At 40.3% G+C, this 22,419-nt stretch overlaps 1 protein-coding gene across 2 annotated transcripts in view; it reads right to left on the reverse strand.

Moving 5' to 3' along the window:
• Positions 1 to 22,419, reverse strand: part of rbm33a (RNA binding motif protein 33a) — a 167,729-nt gene that overhangs the window by 81,209 nt on the left and 64,101 nt on the right. For both annotated transcript variants that reach the window (XM_068008257.1, XM_068008249.1), the window contains exons 8-10: positions 6,964 to 7,148; positions 3,726 to 4,014; positions 847 to 905 (exon numbers count right to left, since the gene is read on the reverse strand). In XM_068008257.1, coding sequence (XP_067864358.1) covers positions 847 to 905; positions 3,726 to 4,014; positions 6,964 to 7,148 — 533 coding nt within the window. The remainder of the gene's footprint in view (positions 1 to 846; positions 906 to 3,725; positions 4,015 to 6,963; positions 7,149 to 22,419) is intronic.

Consider the following 22,419-nt stretch of genomic DNA (forward strand, 5'->3'; position numbering starts at 1 on the left):
TGTCAATCACCACCACCTGATGTCTTGTACCCTGTAGACTACAATGCAACTCTCCATGGTTCTGAACAATAACTACAGCACACTATGGATTCTCTCTTAGTTGATCTGTTTTATCTCTATATCCATTATAATCTTGCTTGCAAATTGTATAAGATCATCTGCTCCTGTTTACTGTTATTCTGCCAGCTATCCTGATTCACAAGGGCCAGGTTTGAGGGTAATTTAGTGGGGGGGATTGCAAATGCATTTTACAGAGCAGTAGCATTAACTATTTGGATATTTAACAGAATTCCAATGTTTAAATACTGTAATTCCTTCAGGGTCAATTTTGCAAAATACCACTGATTCAGATGTACATTAAAGAAGCTCAAAGCAGATGCTCAAACCTAAAAGAAAAGCAAATGCAAAACCGTGTAGATATAACAATGAAATGTCAGGAAATAAATTAATACACAGGATTTAATCAAGCCCTCTGACCTTGACTAATACCACCAAATGGAACAGTGGGAGTATCTCTTCACTTGTATTTGAAAAATAATAAGACAGTGAGTTCATAAAGCAAAATTCTGCCTTATCTATTTTAATAGATTTTGCTCTTTAAATCATATGAAGTCCCTGTTACATCTCCTGTCGCTTTCACATTTGTAGAGCTTACAGTAAAATCACCAAACCTATCACAGCATAAAGCTCATATCAAACATTTCCAGCTGTGCAGACAACCAACAATGTTTACAGATTCTCAAAACTTTATTTAGCTTTGCTGGTATTTAATTACTATGTTAATACTACTTTACAGAGGTACGTGCAATCAATATTGCAATACAAAGGGAAGCAGCTGCTACTCACTAGGAATCTCTGGGGGCCCACAGCAGGCCTGGGCTGGTTTGGCGTAGGCATCAAGGGCACTGCAATTACAATGAGAGGGGGAAAAAAACACCAATCATTACCATTGTGTTCTGACCTTTCAAAGATTCAAGCATACTTGCTGCAAAAAAATTTAACAGCTAAAGCTGATATTAATTTATATTACACTTGAAGCAAATTGCCAGCTATTTCTCTGCATTTTGTGGCAGAAAAGCAGCTTACACACAAGTATGAATATCGATCAAGCTATTTAAAAAAAAATCAATTGGGCTGTACCTGTAACAGTTAATGTTGTCCGAGTAGATTTTGACATGTGAACTTCCAATTAAACACCACTTGAGCCCATCACAAACTGATTAAGCAAACCAATCGGCATGTGAATGTTTTGACATCAGCATTTAACAGTATTCAGTAAACTTTGCTACAATCCTAATTCAACCAGCTTGAAAATTACATTTTTGTTAATTCATCAAGTTTTTCTTAAACAAATGTGTTAACAGGTCAATATATTTGGAAGCTGCAGATGGAAAGAAAAATTCACTCCGAAACACGTGGACACAAATTTCAAGGATGCCAAAGGTGCATTCATTCTACGAGATGCAGTTTACCACTACTTGATCATTCTTGGTCTCCACCCTCCATCCCCACCTTCTCCCTTTTCCATCCTGAAGGTACCAACACCTATTCAGGTACAGTTCCTCAAGCTATCAGGAAAACGCTTCTTCTCCATTTTGTAAGCATAACATCAACATCTAGTGACTGCATGCCATATTGTTCCAAAATTAACAAGTACTAAAACAAATAAAGTAAAAGGGAGATTTGGAAATTGATGGAAGAGTGAAATTTTCATCACAAACAGTAAAGAAACAAATATGAATCACAAGATAGATTTTTTTTAAGGAGTTAAAGGAACATCAAGCATGAAACAACACATTTCTGGAAGTTAGATTCATACATTACATTACTAACATCCATTTCTATTTTGACATTCAAAGAAGCTTGCAGGACCATGCTGAAAGTACACAAATACAGAATAAGTTCTATACAGGCTGGGGTGGAGTTCAACAATCCAACAGGGCATTACACAGCGGATAACTCCACCATTGTTAATTCATCAGGTTCAACAGTAAACCACAGAAACCAAATGGGTTTTACATTTTTTTTAAAATCTGTCACTCAAAAGATGGAGGGAAGTGAGTTTATAAACTTAAATGTCATCAATTGTGCCCTGCGCGATGTTAACTATCTTGCATAAACAGGTATGTCAGCAAAATCAAGGCACCGTCATAACACTTTTCTCAAATGAGATTCCATGTCTGCAAAACCTGAATTGATTTTGCATTGGCCTTACAAGATTCAAGTTGAGCATATTAACATAAACTGCTACACCAACATTCATATAAAATCCTAAATCTTAACGGATATTGTATTATAACCTCGGTGCTGACAGTAACTCAATAGATGCCTAAAACACTTGCTGCAACATGATGGCGCACCTCACTTTTATATCATCTGTTCCACTGAATACAAAAAGCTTAATAATTGAAGTAGCATGACTGAGAATCAATTCATGGCTTCAGTTAACCAGATCACTGATGCAAGGGAGCAATGTAAACGGGAACAAAATTGAAGGGGTACACTTAAAGGATTTCAGCTGTTGATTTTTATAAAAGCTTTGAATATGTGTCAGAATTACTCTCATTTAGGTTGAAAGGTTTTACTTTAAGGTTAGGTTTTAGTTCCATTTTCAAAAGTGGTTCATTTTAAAGAAACAGACAGGAATTACATCAGCTAACATCACTCACCTGTTAAGATTTAGGTGGAAATATTAACACTTCAAATTATAGTGGAGTGACAATTATAAAGCTGTATGGGCATGTGTCAATAATTTCTCAGGATACTGAGGTGATACTAAAACGAAGCTAACAACTGGAGTTGACTGCATCATTTTTGGAATGAATCAATGAAATTATACTGTAAAAGTACATATTCATCGCTGTTGAAACTTTAGATGGCATTAAAAATCTGTATGGTGTAAACAAACCTCCCATAAACATCCATTTACTCAAATTCAAAAAATAAAAATTAATGCAAACAGAGCGTATGTAACAAACATTAAGCCAAAGGCAAAACGGTTATAATTTTTCTTGGGCCCACAAGCAAATGTTTCCCGAGGCCTCCTTCCAGTGCATTTAACAGCAGAGCTATTGGGGGCTACATTTAGTAATCACATTTATTGCTTCTGATGGGCAATAGGAGCAGACAAAAAAACAAAATTAAAATAATGAAATTCCAATCTTGACTTAAAATTAAATTTGATTTTACTAAAAAAAAAATCTCATTCTTAAATCTTGCCTACTCATTTTAATTAAACAGCATTAAAAATGGCTTTATCAGGCTTCCCAATGGCACAGTTTATAAATTTGTCATAGAGTCCACTACATATTCAATCTCAGGTCTCCGACAAGTTGGCTAATCTCAGATTTAACAGCAGGCAGGATCACGAGAAATAGCCTCAAGTGTTCCTAGTCTATCAAGGGGGAAAAACAGTAAATCAGCTAGAATTTCTGCTCCTGACATCAGGTAACCTGCACTAGAAAGTGATCATGTATGTCAGTTGAAGACAGGAGCAGGCTCAGTTGTAATGCCACCCATGAAGAAAAGGCCATAAATACTTCACGTCTAGGCTTAAATGTGAAGGGTCACTTTGGCAAGGTGTTGCCGAGGACTCTGGCCTTCCTAGAACGTACCACTGAACAAGTTACTGTCTTCAGGACAGGAGAGGAGAAAACATACCCACATATAAGGGAGGTGATTTTCTCCCAGAAAGCTGAATTTACACAATCGTTTGCAGTTCTAACCTTGCACAGGTGTAACCACTGGACCTCGGAAATGAGGGTTTATGTGAATGTTCTTTGGTTGTTGTGCTGGGATTACTGTTGGATTCAAACCAATAGTAGCAGTTTCCGAGTTCTGCTGTTGCTGCGGCTGTTGGTGCTGCTGCTGCTCTGATTGCTGCGGAGGGCAAATGGACAGTTGAGATGCGGACGGATGTCGTTGAGGTACCAGGAGAGGCGGTGGTTGTCGTCGCTGTTGAAAATTACCTCTACCAGGTGGATGATCTGGAGAATTCATTATATTACGAGGATTCTGTGAAAAGAAATAGTTCATTTTTGTTTTTCCACCCACCAAAAAGCCAAGTAAAGATCTTTTTGCTCAATATAAATGTAATTTTATGCAATGCATTTTTCCAAGTCATTTATTGCAATTAAGGAAAAATCTAGCAGAATACTTCCTTCATCATAATTTCTGATGACCTCCTAATGCAACTCAAGATGTGTGAATGGAGACAAGATTTATCTCTGTAATAATAGTCTAGATTGCTTATACTGGTTCTTTAATCTAAATTTATTGAATATACCACTCAGTAGCAAATTGACACTAAGAATGTACGTTTCAAATCACTCGTGCATTTCTATGAATGGTATGATTCTAGTTTAATTATGTCAATTTGAATATTTTTGATTGGAATTGCAAACAGCAGTTCATTGGAGCAAGTGTCAGGTTGGCTCAGTATGTAGCATTCTCTCGAGCATTAATCAAAGACTTCAATAAATAAACTATACCAACGACAGTGCAGTACCGAGGTAGAACTGCAGAGTCAGAGGTGCTGTCCCGTGCACGAGATGTTAAAGCAAAAATCATCTGCTTGTTCCAGTGATTCAGTTGAACCCGCAATACTATTCGAAGAGAAGGATGCTCGTGTCTGCCAGCACTCTACACTCACCAATCACCAAAAACAGATTAGCTGATCATTCACCTCATTGCTGTTTGTGGGATGTTGCTGTGTACAAAATGTTCACTGTACTTCATTATTTCAAAGTAAATCATAATACATAAAGTTTGAGACTTTTTTTTGACAGTTGACGAGGTGCCATACAAATCCATGTCTTCCTTTCTAACAATTTCTGGCTCCACGGAATAAGGTCTGATTTCTCTGCCACTGATTTCAGTTTTTTCTTTACTAAAGGTAGAATTAGAAACCATGTTTCCTCACAAGGGCAGAGGAGGAAAATGGACTATCTATTGTATTTGACCATCTATTTTATCTTTTGCTAATTCTCCCCATTGTCCCCCTCTGCTGAAGGCAGGAATTCCTTCCTGGGGTACAGTCCAATGGGCACCAATTGGCCTCTGGTACCTCATGCAAGTGGCCATTATTCATGTGCAAAGTACTCTCCAGGTATCTGATTGCAAAGAGTATCAGAGGTCCTCACCAACATTTCACACACACATCCAGCAATGGTGGCTGGATAGCAATCAGAAACACGAATCACGGCCAATTGCAGCCCTGACCAGACAGTCAAAACTTGGGACCTTCCCAGTCTATATAGCTTGGTCACTCAGTAGATAAGCTTGCTGAGCCACATGATATCCCTACGGCATCCTTGGAAGATTAAGAGCAGCATTAATGTAGAGCACAGTGCAATTCTCCCACCTGGCATCTTGGCCACAGGCAGCTTGGGAAGAAAAAGCAGACTGAATTTCCCCTTTTGGTAAACCCAATACATTCAAAATAACCCATCTGTTTTGACTTAACCTTCCTGAGATCAGTATGCTGCACTCTCTGCAAAAAATGAAGGAATTCTAATGCACATTTAAAGCAAATACTAAATTCAAACGCATCAGCATCTTGCTCTTCAAAAATAATGGCACACCGTATGGAGAATTATAAGAAGCTTGCTGCTTCTATTGAGAAATACATACGTAAAAAACACAAATAAATACAATATTTACATATTCCTTGCAATAAAGAGGAAGTACAATGACTAAGTGTTCTTGACAATGATGTTACACAAGTAAAACACAAATATATATTTTGAGTTTGATTTTCAGGAAAGGCACAATAAACCACTACAGGGAAACAACATTTACTGCTGGTGCTTATTTTCATAACAAGGTGCATTTTTCTGATTGTACTCAAATTTCTAACTTTTCTTAATCAAAAACAACTGAAAGCAACAATAAAACTCCAGATTTAGTGAAAATGGAAAATAACTGATAAGCAGCACAAGTCAATAGAAAATATACTGGAAATACTAATGAAAAATTTAGTCTCCAAAAAGGTACAAAAATCACCATTGAACAGGTAATGAAGAAATACAGATTACCTGCGAGAACTCTAAATTAACTGTACTTGAATAGGTAGGCTGGATGCAATCATTGGCTATTCCTCAATACAGTTAACCTTCACTTGCTTAACCACCACATCTACAAAATAATTTCTAATGATCCACTTTGGATCAAAAAAGGATAGAACAGGGTACTTTCTAAATGGTAAAAAGTTAAAAACAGTGGATGTCCAAAGGGACTTAGGGGTTCAGGTACATGGATCATTGAAGTGTCATGAACAGGTGCAGAAAATAATCAATAAGGCAAATGGAATGCTGGCCTTTATATCTAGAGGACTAGAGCACAAGGGGGCAGAAGTTATGCTGCAGCTATACAAAACCCTGGTTAGACTGCACTTGGGAGTACTGTGAGCAGTTCTGGGCACCGCACCTTTGGAAGGACATATCGGCCTTGGAGGGAGTGAAGCGTAGGTTTACTAGAATAATACCCGGACTTCAAGGGTTAAGTTACAAGGCGAGATTACACAAATTGGGGTTGTATTCTCTAGAGTTTAGAAGGTTAAGGGGTGATCTGATCGAAGTTTATAAGATATTAAGGGGAACGGATAGGGTGGATAGAGAGAAACTATTTCCACTGGTTGGGGATTCTAGGAGTAGGGGGCACAGTTTAAAAATTAGAGCCAGACCTTTCAGGAGTGAGATTAGAAAACATTTCTACACACAAAGGGTGGTAGAAGTTTGGAACTCTCTTCCGCAAACGGAAATTCATACTAGCTCAATTGCTAAATTTAAATGCGAGATAGATAGTTTTTTGGCAACCAAAAGTATTAAGGGATATGGGCCAAAGGCAGGTATATGGAGGTAGATCACAGATCAGCCATGAGGGGCTGAATGGCCTACTCCTGTTCCTATGTTCCTATGAAGAAAACAAAAGTAAAAGCAAGTTAAAAATACAAGATAGTGTTACCTGCAGTGATGGAGGCACTTGCATCAAGGGTGGCCGTTGGTCTCTCCTCCTTCCACCGTCTCTCCTTGGATCACCAAAAACAAAATTAGCTGAAGACCCTCCTCTCCGCCCTCTTTTTCCCTGTTTTCGCTGGCGTTCCATCTCCTCAAACTCACGCAATGCTGCCTTAGCCTCGTCAGAAAGTTCTAAAATTATAATACAAATATCAGTGGGTTACATCAGTTATCAAAATACTGTCCAAAACATCTGAATCAATAAATGTTACAAGTACTTCTATTCTACTTCAAAATTATAGCACTACTAACCGACTAAAATGAAAGATCTTTGATAAAACTTATTAACAGAGAAAACTGGATGCAATTATATTCCGTTGCAACTAAAGGGTATACAGTGAAACAAGCCGGAAAGTAAGATTCAACTCGGTGGATCTTGTGGGGAAAAGCACCAGTGCAGACTTAATAGGCAGATAAACTGTTTCTGCGCTCTAGCATTGTATGATTGTGTATACAATTAAGCCTGCATATAACAAACATCTGTTTGCCAGTTAAACATTCAATATACATGGGTGTTTGTTCAATGCAGGATTGAGTAAAGATCCTTCAGTTGAGATCGAGGTTTTATCTTGTGCGCAACAAATTTGATATAAACGAAACAAACACCAGTTCTGACGAAGGGTCGTAAACCTGAAACGATAACTCTACCTTCCTCTCACCACAGATGCTGCCTGACCCGCTGAGTGTTTCTGACATTCTCTGGTTTTATTTCAGATTTCTAGCATCTGCAGTATTTTCTGAAAATCACCAGAGCTGTCTTGGTGGTGTGGGCAGATCAAAAACCAATGACGTTTTATGTGACTGCAATGCATTGTCCCTTGATTCCTTGACCTCTCTGCTGCTTTTGGCCAAGCATTTCTCTATTTCTTCACCACCTTGGTTCTTCTCCATGGTAGTACTGTCTTGGTTCCACTCCTATCTCTCCCAATGCAGCCACTTCATCTCCTCAAACAGTTTCTCCTCACCTTCCTCTCTCCATAGATGCTACCTGACCCAGTGTTTCCAACATTCTCTGGGTTTCATTTCAGTTTGCAAATTCCTGCATAGCCTCAACCCTTCATACCTGAATGATGTTCCTCAACCATGTGTCTGAGCACACACTCTGCTCCTCTGCCTGGCTTACCATTTCAGGCTTCCACTCCAGTCATTGTGGCTTTAACTCTCAAACTCTTAAGTAGTCTGCCTTGCCATTTGGCAATTTTATGTTCAAAAGCCTATTAAAGAAATCACTCTTCAATCGTGCTTTTGATCTGCTACCCCAATCTCTCTCAGAGCCAACAACTGACCTCTTCCTCCTCACTGTAAATCACTATGACAAGCAGTCCAATTGGGGCACTATAAAATGTAAGTTATTACTGTGAAGCAAATGAAAAAAGAATAAACTTGCACTTATCACGACCTCAAAACATCCAAATGCACTTCACAGCCAATGGAGCACTTTTGAAGTATAGTCATTGTTGCGACAGAACGTGACAGTCAGTCTATGCACAGCAAGATCCCACAAACAGCAATGAGATAAATGACCAGATAATCTATATTTGGTGGTATTGGTTGAGGGATAAATGTTGGCCAGGAAAAAGGGAGAACTCCCCAGCCATGGGTTCTTTTACATCCACCCAAGGTAGATGGGGCCTCAGTTTAACGTCTCATCTGAAGACAGCACTTCCAATAGTGTAGTGTCTATTACATGCTCAAGTCTATGGAGTCGGGCTTCAACCTTCAGATTCAGAGGCAAGTTACTACCAGTGAGCCAAGGCTAACACCTTACCTCCTCTGTGGTGTTGCAGATGTGGTCTGTGAACTCGTCCAACTTATCCACCATTTACAATACATGACAGGAGACCATCTTCACTGGCAACTCGAGATCTATACTCCCAAATTGTAGATCACTTCTGAACCAGTGGATGTGAGAAATCTGTACTATGTCAATGCTGTTTATGGAGAATAGCTCTAGATACAGCTTATCTTTACTTTTAGGGGCGTATGTGGGAACTTAAATTGAGATTTATGAGCTTTTTTTCTTAAAATTGTCCCTTGTGAATCTTAATATCCTATTGGGCCGTAAGTCTATGGAAGGTTTGGATCAATGCAGACCAGTAGGCCCAGTGCACTACCAATTATCCTGAAATTTGTTTAGCTTCTCATCAGTGTTAAATTTCTAAGTAGTCTATGTCATTCAATGGCAGATGTGTTACATCAGTCCTGATGTACACGGATTGTGCAGATACTTTGAACAATGCAAAAACTATTTCTGAAAGAGGTGTGCAAGTACTGCTTAATGTTGCATTGTTGATTCAAGCTTATTTTGTATATCTGACCCAATGTGCTGAAGAGTGAAGGAAGAACCAGACTTGGATGTAACAGGGAATTCTGAATTCAAAATGAGCGCTACTTGTGACTTTATGGAATCAGGCAATACCTGCCCAGATTCAAACATTCCCTAAATAATTAACGCCATCACCTATTCCTCAACTAAGGAATGGTACATAGATGGGGCACTCATTGTCCAAACAAACTTCAGAAAAACATTCTTATGAATCTGTACTGGTGGTTTGGAAAAAGGTACATAAGAGACCAAGTCATCCGAATAGCACTGCTCAATACTTCAAATTTGTTCCAAGATCTTGAACGACTTGAACCCATTTGCCAGTGCACCTGAGCTTTAGATCTGGATCACCAATGGTCTCCAAAATATCTCAAACACTCAACAAAAATAATCTTATTGGGAGTTTGAAGGAATATCAACAAAAGGAGTTGCGTCAAAAACATAACACGGACTAGATCTTTCCAAAGCAGCACGGTATATACTCCCAACCACTGGGGTTGCACCAATTCATCAGCAGTGAAAACAACTTTCTCACATCAATGCCTGGTATGAGAAGTTACCCTGGGAAATCTAGTCTACTGGTAGCTGAGTGCCTCCTTGCAGAGGTGTTTGCACAAGGGATCATTACATAGTATTACCCAGTATTTACAGCACAGAAACAGGCCATTCCGCCCAACTGGTCTCTACAGGTGTTTATACTCCACACGAGTCTCCTCCCACCCGACTTCATCTAACCCTATCCGCATAATTACAAGTAGAGCAAACCATTTCTTTAAAAATCCTTGATTTTGCATCAGGAATTCAAAAGGAAGGAGGTATGGTTGAACTTGTATAACAACTTAGGTTGAGCCACAGTTCGAGTATTATGCACAGTTCTTGACACTCCATTAAAGGAAGGATAAAAAAGCAATAGAAAAGCTGCAGCGTAAATTCACTAGGATATTACCAAAGATGAGGGCTTTGACATACTTTAAAATAGGCAAACATAAATTGTTCCCTTGGTATTCACAAATTTATTCACTGAATTTTTCTTAACTCAGTTCTGTCATCTATTAACATATCATTTATAATTTTAATCACATCCTATCCTATGTAGAAAAAAATAGTAATGTTTTCTTCATTAGTAATGTAACAACCTTCCAGACATCCATGCTTTACATCATAGTAGGTACAGCACAAGAGACGGCCATATGGTCCATCATGCCTGTGCCAGCTCTTTGAAAGAACTGTCCAATTAGTCCCATTTCCCTTCCCTTTCCCCATAGCCCTGTAAATTTTTCCCCTTCAAGTATTTATCCAATTCCCTTTTGAAAGTTACTATTGAATCTGCTTCCACCACACTTAGTGCATTCCAGATCATTACAACTCGCTGCATAAAAAAAAGTTTCCTCATGTCGCCTCTGGCTCTTTTGCCGATCACCTTAAATCTGTGTCCTCTGGTTACCGACCTGTCTGCCACAGGAAACAGTTTCTCCTTATTTACTCTATCAAAACCAATCAAAACCCCCTTAACCTTCTCTGTTCTAAGGAGAGCAACCCCAGCTTCTCCAATCTCTTTGCATAACTGAATTCCCTCATTCTGGGTACCATTCTAATAAACCATTCTAATAAATCTTTTCTGCACCCTCTCTAAGGCCTTGACATCCTTCCAAAAGTGTGGTGCTCAGAATTGAACACAATACTCCAGCTGAGGCCTAACCAGTGTTTTAAGAAGGTTTCCTTGCTTTTGCACTCTATGCCTCTATATAAAGCCCAGGATCCCATATGCTTTAAAAGCCTTCTCAACTTGTCCTGCCACCTTCAAAGATTTGTGTTTGTGCACCCCCAGGTCGCGCTCTTCCTGTGCCCCTTTCAAAATTGTACCATTTAGTTTGTATTGCCTCTTCTCATTCTCCCCATCAAAATGTATCACTTCACACTTCTCTGCATTAAATTTCATCTGCCATGTGTCTGCCCATTTCATCAGTCTGTCTGTCTTCCTGAAGTCTGTTACTATCCTCCACATTCTTTACTACATTTCAGAGTTTCATGTCATCTGCAAACTTTAAAATTATACCCTCTATACCCAAGTCCAGGTCATTAATATATATCAAAAAGATCAGTGGTCCTAATACTGACCCCTGGGGAACACCACTGTATACTTCCCTCCAGTCTGAAAAACCTTTCACCATTACTCTCTGCTTTCTGTCCCTTAGCCAATTTTGTATCCACGCTGTCTCTTTAATCCCATGGGCTATAATTTTGCTAACAATTTTATTATGTGCTACTATTACTTTATCAAATGCCTTTTGAAAGTCCATATAGCTCTAACCAAGCTTATTATAGAAAGGAAAGGATTTGCAATGATAAACCACCTTTCACAAACTCAGGACAGCCCAAAGCACTTTACAGTCAACTAAGTATTTTTGAAGTGTAGGCACTATTGCAATGTAGGCAAACTCGGCAGCCAATTTGCACAATGAGCAGTGGTAAAGGCAGCAGATATGTTACTGAGCACCTTAACAATATTTAACGAGAGAGAAAGAAGAAAGAATTTGCTTCCATATAGCATCTTTCACAACCTCAGCACATCCCAAAGCACTGTTGTACTGTAAGAAACACGCCAACCAATTTGTACAAATTTGTTCCAATGAACAGCAATGAGATGAATGACCAGATAATTTGTTTTACTGTTGTTGGTCAAAGGAGAAATATTGGCTAGGACACCAGGAAAATTCCCCCTGTTGTTCGTCAAATGATGCCATGGAATCTTTTACATCCACGAGTGGTTTAATGTCTCATCGGAAAGACGGCACCTCAGCATTCCCTCAGTACTGCACTGAACTGCCAGCCTAGATTATGTGCTCAAGCCTCTGGAATGGGTCTTGAACTCAACATACTGACTCATATGTGAAAGTGCTGCCTCTGAGCCAAGGCTGACACCTGATTACTGACTAAATTCTGCATATTTTCCCAAAGGTTATATTCTGAGCTGTAGTACAACTGTGATAGAAGCAAAACCAAAGCCGACTCTTTACTAGTGCAGAGCATTTCAGATTTTGGTCATGTTTCCATTAAAGCAAATGAGGTATTACTTGGGGAAATCTATTCAAACAGTCTTAGCAGTTAAAGCACTATCAACTTTAGATAAGACTTTTTTCACATCAACAATCAATCCTCTTTGACTGACAAAACATTCAGATTACACTAGCCTTCAAAAAAGGCTTTTTATTCCTAATATGTGCACAGAACATTTTTCATATTTTGGTGATACAGTGAATCAGCAATTATAAACGTTACTCGAGCATTCTTGGATGTCGAGATTAATTTTGGTATAGCCAATAATAAAATGGTTTCACACGACAACTCTAATCAGTTAGGAAGAATGCTTTCATCCAATAGAAATAAGCTGTCACATTAGGTCAGCAAAATCTGACAAAGTGGAGATTGCATTTGCAACTTCAACTGAAATGTCAATTGCCCTTAATGCTTTTTCAACTGCTTCAAGATTCCAGTTGAGAGCTGCTGCAGAGTTCTGTTCTTTGTGTAAGCGTTTATCGATTTTCAGCTATTTAACCTGTTCATTTATTGTCCTCTAGAAAAGGCCTCAAATTTTCAAAATATACAACCACTTTGATGCAAATAACTGAAGAATATGCTAATAAAATGGCACTAGAAATTCAAAACTTTTTGCAAAAAAACATCTTTTTATACAGCAATAACGCTTGAAATGAAGACGAGTATAGTTTGTTAACTAGAACTGCTGAATTTTTTCATTAAGAGAAGTCATCTTTCGCTGCTCTTCTTGGGAGCAAAAGGACATTTCTTTCAATCTTCAATTCTTGGTGGAAAGAGAAGAAATAAAAGTAATTTTCCATGTTACCATTCACAAAGCAACACAGCATAATAGTGAAGAATGAGAGGGGGGACTTTTGGCCCAACATGCTTGCTGCCTGTGTCTGTGCTGTTTTCAGTGTCACAAAACTGAAGTTCCACAAATAAAATCATAGTCTTCATTGCTTTTCTCTGAACCCTTTCCGTCGTCTTTTTGAAATAAGATATTCAAAACTAGTGTTCCAAATGTGTCCATAAGGGGTTAAAATAATACATTTCTTCTCATAATCAAATGTCCTTTTAACTGGACACATCCACTTTGTACGTATTTCATTCTTTGCATATGCAACCACATTACATTTCATCTGGTACTCAATAATCTGCTTAAAATTTGCCAGATTTCTCTTTCCCCCTCCCACTGCCGAATGTCAACAATGTCCCTTACCCGAGTCACATTACTTGGTGTATCAGCAAAATTTGTACATTTAGAACTAACCTTCCATCATGTTGTTTATGAATGGCATAAACAGCAGGGAACTCAAAACAGATCCCTGTATAGCTGCACTAATCATCGCCCGAAGACAGATTTATCCATTTGTCATCACCTTCGGCTTGGTACTACCAAGCTAATTTGCCATTAATTTCATGAACCCCCATTAAGATTTTTTAATGAGATTTCCAAAGAAATATGGCACATACAATTTCAGATACAGGGTGTGCATGGTACTATAGAATGTATCAAAATGAATAATTAACGTGTTTTTCCCTAAATTTTAGGTCCCTTTACATTACATTGTCATGGGTCTCACTCTACAGAATTAAATATATTTTTTAGCATTTTCTTTAAAACAATTTTGTTCAACATTTCAATCCTTTCACATGTTCTGGTCATGGATATGTTCTGTCTTCTAAACATTTCTCATTTATACTGTGCAACAAAGCCAAAGGTTTCACTGATGAGTCGGCAAGTATATCCAATGAAAGACTACGTCATACAGACCGAGAAGGTAGGTCCTGGTCTACCACACAAAGCCTGCTGAACTCACTGAGAAGACTCACACACGAATAGCAGCCATTTAGACCTGGACATTTGGCACTCAAGAAATTGCTCCCAACTAAAGGAAGAGTGGAAAAGAGAGGAGGATTGAGCTAAAATTGGCAGAAAAAAGTCAGTAATGAGATATGATAAATATCCTATGTTCCTAGTTTTGCACTCCTATATTCCTACAGTCAAGAAAGGCTCATCCCTCAGAGTTTTTGCCTCCACTGTCCTACCCTGAAGAACATTTCAGGTATTAATTATTTTTTGGGAGAAGATGAGCTTCCTGTCTTCTGTCCTATAACATCTTATCAATTTGAAACCTATGTCCCCTTGTCCTGTATTTGTAATTTAATTTTTTTTAAATTTCCTATTTTATGAAAAGTAGTGAATTTATCTCCTTACTAAATCTGAACAGCAGTGAGTTGATTGTCTTCACCTGTGACATTGATTATGGTTCATTTGTATTTGTCTCATAAGTTACTATCCAGTCACCGTCACCCACAGCAACAGGAGTAGGCCATTTCGTCCCTCAAGCCTGTTCCGCCATTCAATGAGATCATGGTTGATCTGTAACCTAACTCCATATACCCACCTTAACCAAAGGATGTGGGGCTAACAAAAATCTATCAATTTCAGATTTAAATTTAACAATTGATCACACCAACTGTCGTTTGCGGAAGAGTTCCAAACTTCTACCAACCTTTGCCTGTATTAGTGTTCCTAACTTCACTCCTGAGGGTCCTAGCTCTAATTTTTAGGCTACGTCCCCTAGTCCGAGACTCCCCAACCAGCAGAAATAGTTTCTCCCTATCTGTTCCCCTTAATATCTTGAAAACTTCGATCAGATCACCCCTTAACCTTCTAAATTCCAAGGAATACAACCCTAGTGTGTGTAATCTCTCCTCATAATTTAACCCTTGGAGTCCAGGTACCATTCTAGTAAATCTACGCTGCATTCCCTTCAAGGCCAATATATCCTTCCGAAGGTGCGGAGCCCAGAAATGAACACAGTACTCCAGGTGTGGTCTAACCAGGGCTTTACTACAGCTGTAGCATAACTTTTACCCCCTTGCATTCTAGTCCTCTAGATATAAAGGCCAGCATTCCATTAGCCTTTTTGATTATTTCTGTACCTGTCAATGACATTTTGATGATCTCTGTACATGGACCCCTAAGTCTCTTTGCACCTCCACTGTTTCAAGCTTTTCACCATTTAGAAAGTAGTCTGATCTTTCCTTTTTGGTCCAAAGTGGATGACCTCACACTTGCCTACACTGAAATGCATGTCACAGTTTTGCCCATTCATTTAATCTATTAATATCTCTCTGTAATTTTATGCTTCCATCTACACTGCCTATCTTGGGTTCAACGACAAACTTGGATATGTGGCTCTCTATCCCACCATTTAAGTAGTTAATGAATACAGTGAAGAGTTTAGGCCCAACATAGATCCATGTAGGACGCCACTAGTCACATCCTGCCAATTTGAGTACCTGCCCATTATCCCCGAGACTCTGTCTCCTGCTGCTCAGCCAATTTCCAAACCAGGTCAATAATTTGCCCTCAATACCATGAGCTATTCTCGGCAAAGTTCACACTGAAATGCCAGCCCAAGTTTTGAGCTCAAATTCTGGATTGGGACTATAACCACTAACCTTCTGACTCAGCACCCATAAGCTTGGGATTCACTGGTAATCTATTAGCAATGAACCGAAGTATTAGTCACTGATTCCATCCCTCTCCCTAGCCATTGTCTGATGCTGAACCAGATCGTTCACAACTGTAGCATCCTATTTGAGGCCGAGATTAGCTTCCGACCACATACCCGCTCCATCACCAAGACCGCCTACTTCCACCTCAGTAACATCGCCCTTCTCCACCTCTGCCTCAGCTCATCCACTGCTGAAACCCTCATCCATGCCATTGCTGCCTGTAGACTTGACCATTCCATGGCTCTCCTGGCCGGGCTCCCATCTTCCACCCTCCATAAACATGAACTCATCCAAAACTCTGTTGCCCGTATCCTAACTCGCACCAAGTCTCATACACCATCACTCCTGTGCTTGCTGACCTACATTGGCTCCCGGTCCGGCAACACCTCGATTTTAAAATTCTCATTCTCATTTCCAAATCCCTCCATGGCCTTGCCCCTCCCCATCTCTGTGACCTCCTCCAGCCCGACAACCCTCCAAAATCTCTGCGCTCCTCCAATTCTGGCCTCTTGCACATCCCCGATTTTAATCACTCCACCAATGGCAGCCGTGCCTTAAAAAAATATAGACAATAGGAGCAGGAGTAGGCCATTCGGCCATTCGAGCCTGCTCCGCCATTCAATATGATCATGGCTGATCCTCTATCTTAATACCATATTCCTGCTCTCTCCCCATACTCCTTGATGCCTTTTGTGTCTAGAAATCTATCTAGCTCCTTCTTAAATATATTCAGTGACTTGGCCTCCACAGCCTTCTGTGGTAGAGAATTCCACAACTTCACCACCCTCTGAGTGAAGAAATTTCTCCTCAACTCAGTCCGAAATGTCTACCCCATATCCTGAGACTGTGACCCCTCGTTCTGGAGCCCCAGCCAGGGGAAACATCCTCCCTGCATCCAGTCTATCCAGCCGTGTTAGAATTTTATATGTTTCAATGAGTTCCCCTCTCATTCTTCTAAATTCAATTAAATACAGGCTGAGTCGACCCAATCTCTCCTCATACGACAGTCCTGCCATCCCAGGGATCAGTCTGGTGAACCTTCGCTGCACTCCCTCTATGGCAAGTATATCAATTCTTAGGTAAGGAGACCAAAACTGCACACAATACTCCAGGTGTGGTCTCACCAAGGCCCTGTATAACTGCAGTAAGACATCCTTGCTCCTATACTCAAATCCTCTTGCAGTGAAGGCCAACATACCATTTGCCTTCCTAACTGCTTGCTGCACCTGCATGTTTGCTTTCAGTGACTCGTGTACAAGGACACCAGGGTCTCTTTGTACATCAACATTCCGCAATCTATCACCATTCAAATAATACACCGCCTTTCTGTTTTTCCTTCCGAAGTGGATAACTTCACATTTATCCACATTATACTGCATCTGCCATGTATTTGCCCACTCACTCAACTTGTCTAAATCACCTTGAAGCCTCGTTGCATCCTCCTCACAACTGACGATCCCACCTAGTTTTGTCTCGTCAGCAAACCTGGAAATACTACATTTGGTTCCCTCATCCAAATCATTGATATACATTGTGAATAGCTGGGGCCCAAGCACTGATCCCTGCGGTACCCCACTAGTCACTGCCTGCCACCCAGAAAGACCTATTTATTCCTATTCTCTGTTTCCTGTCTGTTAACCAATTTTCAATCCATGCCAGTATATTACCACCAATCCCATGTGCTTTAATTTTGCACACTAATCTCTCATGTGGGACTTGATCAAAGGCCTTCTGAAAATCCAAATAAACCACATCCACTGGTTCTCCCTTATCTGTTCTACTAGTTACATCCTCAAAAAACTCCAGTAGATTTGTCAAACATGATTTCCCTTTCAAAAATCCATGTTGACTTTGTCTAATCTTGTTGATATTTTCTAAGTGTCCTGTTATCACATCCTTTATAACAGACTCTAGCATTTTCCCTACTACTGATGTTAGGCTGACCGGTCTGTGGTTCCCTGCTTTCTCTCTACCTATTATTTTAAATAACGGAGTTACATTTGCCACCCTCCAATCTGCAGGAACTGTTCCATAATCTATAGAATTTTGGAAGATGACAACTAATGCATCCACTATTTCCATGGCGACCTCTTTTAGTACTCTGGAATGCAGATTATCAGGCCCTGGGGATTTATCGGCTTTAGTCCCATTAATTTCTCCAGCACTATTTTTTTCACCAATACGAATTTCCTTTAATTCCTCCTTCTCACTAGTCCCTTGGTTCCCTAGCATTTCTGGGAAGTTATTTGTGTCCTCTTCCGTGAAGACAGAACCAAAGTATTTGTTTAATTGCTCTGCTATTTCCTTGTTCCCCATTATAAATTCTCCCATTTCTGACTGTAAGGGACCTACATTTGTCATCACTAATCTTTTTCTTTTTACATACTTGTAGAAGCTATTACAGTCCACTTATGTTCCTTGCAAGTTTACTCTCGTACTCTATTTTTCCCCTCTTAATCAATCTCTTGGTCCTTTTTTGCTGAATTCTAAACTGCTCCCAATCCTCAGGCTTGCTACTTTCTCTGGCAACTTTATATGACTCCTCTTTGGATATAATACTATCCTTAATTTCTTTTGTTAGCCATGGTTGGGCCGCTTTTCCTTTTGTGTTTTTGCGCCAGAAAGGAATATATAATTGTTGCAATTCATGCATTCGTTCCTTAAATGTTAGCCATTGCCTATCCACCGTCATCCCTTTTAATGGAGCTCCCCAATCTATCATAGCCAACTCACTCCTCATACCTTCGTAGTTTCCTTTGTTTAGATTCAGGACCCTAGTTTCGGATTGGACTACTTCACTTTCCATCTTAATGAAGAATTCTATCATGTTATGGTGACTCTTCCCTAAAGGACCCCGCACAACAAGATTATTAATTAACCCCTTCTCATTGCACAATGCCCAATCTAGGATAGCCTGTTCCCTGGTTGGCTCCTCAACGTATTCGTCTAAAAAACCATCTCGTACACACTCCAGGAATCCTCCACAGTATTATTGCTAATTTGGTTTGGCCAGTCTATATGCAGATTAAAGTAACCCTTGTTACATGCATCTCTAATTTCCTGTTTGATGCCATCCCCTACATTACCACTACTGTTTGGATGCCTATAGACAACTCCCACCAGTATTTTCTGCCCCTTGGTGCTTCTTAACTCCACCCAGACTGATTCTACATTTTGATTTTCTGAACCAATATCCTTTCTCACTATTGCTCTGATTTCATCCTTTACTAACAAAGCCAACTCACCTCCTTTTCCTTTTTGCCTGACCTTCCTAAATATCGAATACCCTTGGATATTCAGCTCCCAGCCTTGGTCACCCTGCAGCCATGTCTCTATAATTGCTATTAGATCATATCAGTTTACATCTATTTGCGCTGTTAATTCATCTACCTTCTTACGAATGCATCATGCATTCAGGTACAGAGAGTGCAGCGGGCACAGAGTGATCAACTTGAGAGTTTGGTAAGTGTGGGAGTTCGGTGAAATGGGGGAAGGAGGTGCTGCTTTGTCTTGCTTTTCCTAACTTTTTCCGCAGAGCGGTGGTGGACCTGAGCAGCAGAAGACCGAGAACGGGGATAAAAGCAGCAGCAGACCTGCAACAAGAGAAAACTGCAGCGTGACGTCACAGCTGAGGCAGGTAAGCGATTGGTAGTGACTGTGGGCTAAGTTTTAAGTTAACATATAGCATATAACTACATTTTTAAAAATAAACTTAATTTAATTAATCTAATTAAACGAGGTAAATAATTTGATTAACACTAAATTGATTAATTAAATAAATAAAATAATGGGAGAACAGGAGATGTGTTGCTGCTGCAATATGTGGGAGCTGTGGACATTTTTGTCCAGGGCGACGACATCTGCAATAAGTATCTGCAGCTCGAGGAACTCCGAGTTGAGGAGCTGGAGTCCGAGCTGCGTACATTGCGAGACATCAGGGAGGGAGAAAGCTACCTGGACCTTTTGCTCCAGTAGGCAGCCTTAGATTAAATACTTCAGAATTGACACGTGGTCAGGGACAGGAGGGTGTGACTGCGAGTGAGGCAGATATGGGGATCCAGGAGGTAGTATTGCAGGAGCCTCTGGTAATGGGTATCGAAACAGGATTAATGATCTCAAAGTAAAGGATCCCTTGGGAAGCAGTGACGATAACATGATAGAATATCACATCCAGTTTGAGAGCGTGGATCTTGGGTCTGAAACTAATGTATCAAACTTAAATAACGGCAATTATAAAGGAATGAGGGCGGAATTGGCTAAGTGGACTGGGTAAACAGATTAGATGGTATGATGGTGGATAAGCAGTGACAAACAATTAAAAAGATATTTTATGACTCGCAACAAAAATATATCCCTGTGAGGAGGAAAGACTCCACAAAAAGGGTGAACCAACCATAGCTAACTAAGGAAGTAAAGGATGGTATCAGGTTAAAAGAAAAAGCATACAACATGGCAAAGATTACTGGTAAGCCCGAAGATTGGGAAAACTTTAAAAACCAGCAAAGGATGACTAAAAGAAGAAGAGGGAGAAAATAAATTATGAGAGTAAACTTGGAAGAAATAGAAAAACTGACAGTAAAAGCTTCTACAAGTATATAAAAAGGAAGAGGGTAGCTGAAGTAAACATTGGTCCCTTAAATGATGAGACTGGGGAAATAATAATGGAAAACAAAGAAATGGCAGAGCAATTGAACAGATATTTTGTATCTGTCTTCACAGTAGAAGACACTAATAATATACCAATAATAGTAGAAAATCAAGGGGCAAAGAGGAGGAAGGAACTAAAAACAATCACTATCACTAGAGAAAAAGTACGAGGTAAAATAACGGGTCTAAAGGCTGACAAGTCCCCTGGACCTGATGGTTTGCATCCGAGGGTCTTAAAGGAAGTGGCAACAGAGATCGTGGATGCATTGGTTGTAATTTCCAGAATTCACTAGATTCTGGAATTCCTTTGCTAAACCACACTGCCTCTCTCTCCTCCTTTAAGTCGCTCCTTAAAATCTACCTCTTTGACCAAGCTTTTGGTCATCTGTCCTAATATCTCCTTATGTGGCTCAGTGTCAAATTTTATTTCCAAAGCTCCTGTGAAGCGCCTTGGAATGTTTTACTATGTTAAAGGCGCTACATAAATGCAAGCTGCTGTTGTTGTAATTTGTGACTTAGCAGTGTCCAGTTGAGACATACTCTAACTGTGGTGCCTGATGGAGCTTCATATGATTGAGGTCTATTTAGGCCTCTATCATTCAAATCAGCAGTTTGAGTTTTTCAATCTGAGAAACCCCCTGCAGATATTAACATACCAGGGGATCCCCTAGAAACACCAACACGCCTAGGGACCCCTGCAAATACTGCACACAGAATTAGGGGGTAGAACTCTCCAGTGGCTGGAGTCATTCCTAGCACAAAGGTGGTAGTGGTTGTTGGAGGCCAATCATCTCAGCCCCAGGACATTGCTGCAGGAGTTCCTCAGATGTGGAGATGCCGGTGATGGACTGGGGTTGACAATTGTAAACAATTTTACAACACCAAGTTATAGTCCAACAAATTTATTTTAAATTCCACAAGCTTTCGGAGGCTTCCTCCTTCGTCAGGTGAATGGTCCACACCGTTCACCTGACGAAGGAGGAAGCCTCCGAAAGCTTGTGGAATTTAAAATAAATTTGTTGGACTATAACTTGGTGTTCCTCAGGGCAGTGTCCTAGGCACAACCATCTTCAGCTGCTTCATCAATGACCCTTCCTTCCATCATAAGGTCAGAAATGGGGATGTTCGCTGATGATTGCACAGTGTTCAGTTCCATTCGCAACCCCTCCATGCCCGCACGCAGCAAGATCTGGACAACATCCAGGCTTAGGCTCATAAGTGGCAAGTTACATTCGCGCCAGACAAGTGCCAGGCAATGACCATCTCCAACAAGAGCAAGTGTAACCACCTCCCCTTGATATTCAACGGCATTACCACTGTCAACATCCTGGGGGGTCACCATTAACCAGAAGCTTAACTGGACCAGCCATATAAATACCGTGGCTACAAGAGGTCAGAGGCTGGGTATTCTGCGGCGAGTGACTCATCTCCTGACTCCCCAAAGCCTTTCCACCATCTACAAGGCACAAGTCAGGAGTGCGATGGAATACTCTCCACTTGCCTGGATGAGTGCAGCTCCAACAACATTCAAGAAACTTAACACCATCCAGGACAAAGCAGCGGGCTTGATTGGCACCCCATCCACCACCCTAAACATTCACTCCCTTCACCGCCGGCGCACTGTGGCTGCAGTGTGTACCATTCACAGGATGCACTGCAGCAACTCACCAAGGCGTCTTCGACAGCACCTCCCAAACCCGCGACCTCTACCTAGAAGGGCAGCAGGCACATGGGAACAACACCACCTGCACGTTCCCCTCCAAGTCACACACCATCCCGACTTGGAAACATATTGCCGTTCCTTCATTGTTGCTGGGTCAAAATCCTGGAACTCCCTTCCTAACAGCACTGTGGGAGAACCTT

This window comes from Heptranchias perlo, chromosome 2 (genome assembly GCF_035084215.1).
Source record: "Heptranchias perlo isolate sHepPer1 chromosome 2, sHepPer1.hap1, whole genome shotgun sequence".
NCBI classification, from domain to species: Eukaryota; Metazoa; Chordata; class Chondrichthyes; order Hexanchiformes; family Hexanchidae; genus Heptranchias; species Heptranchias perlo.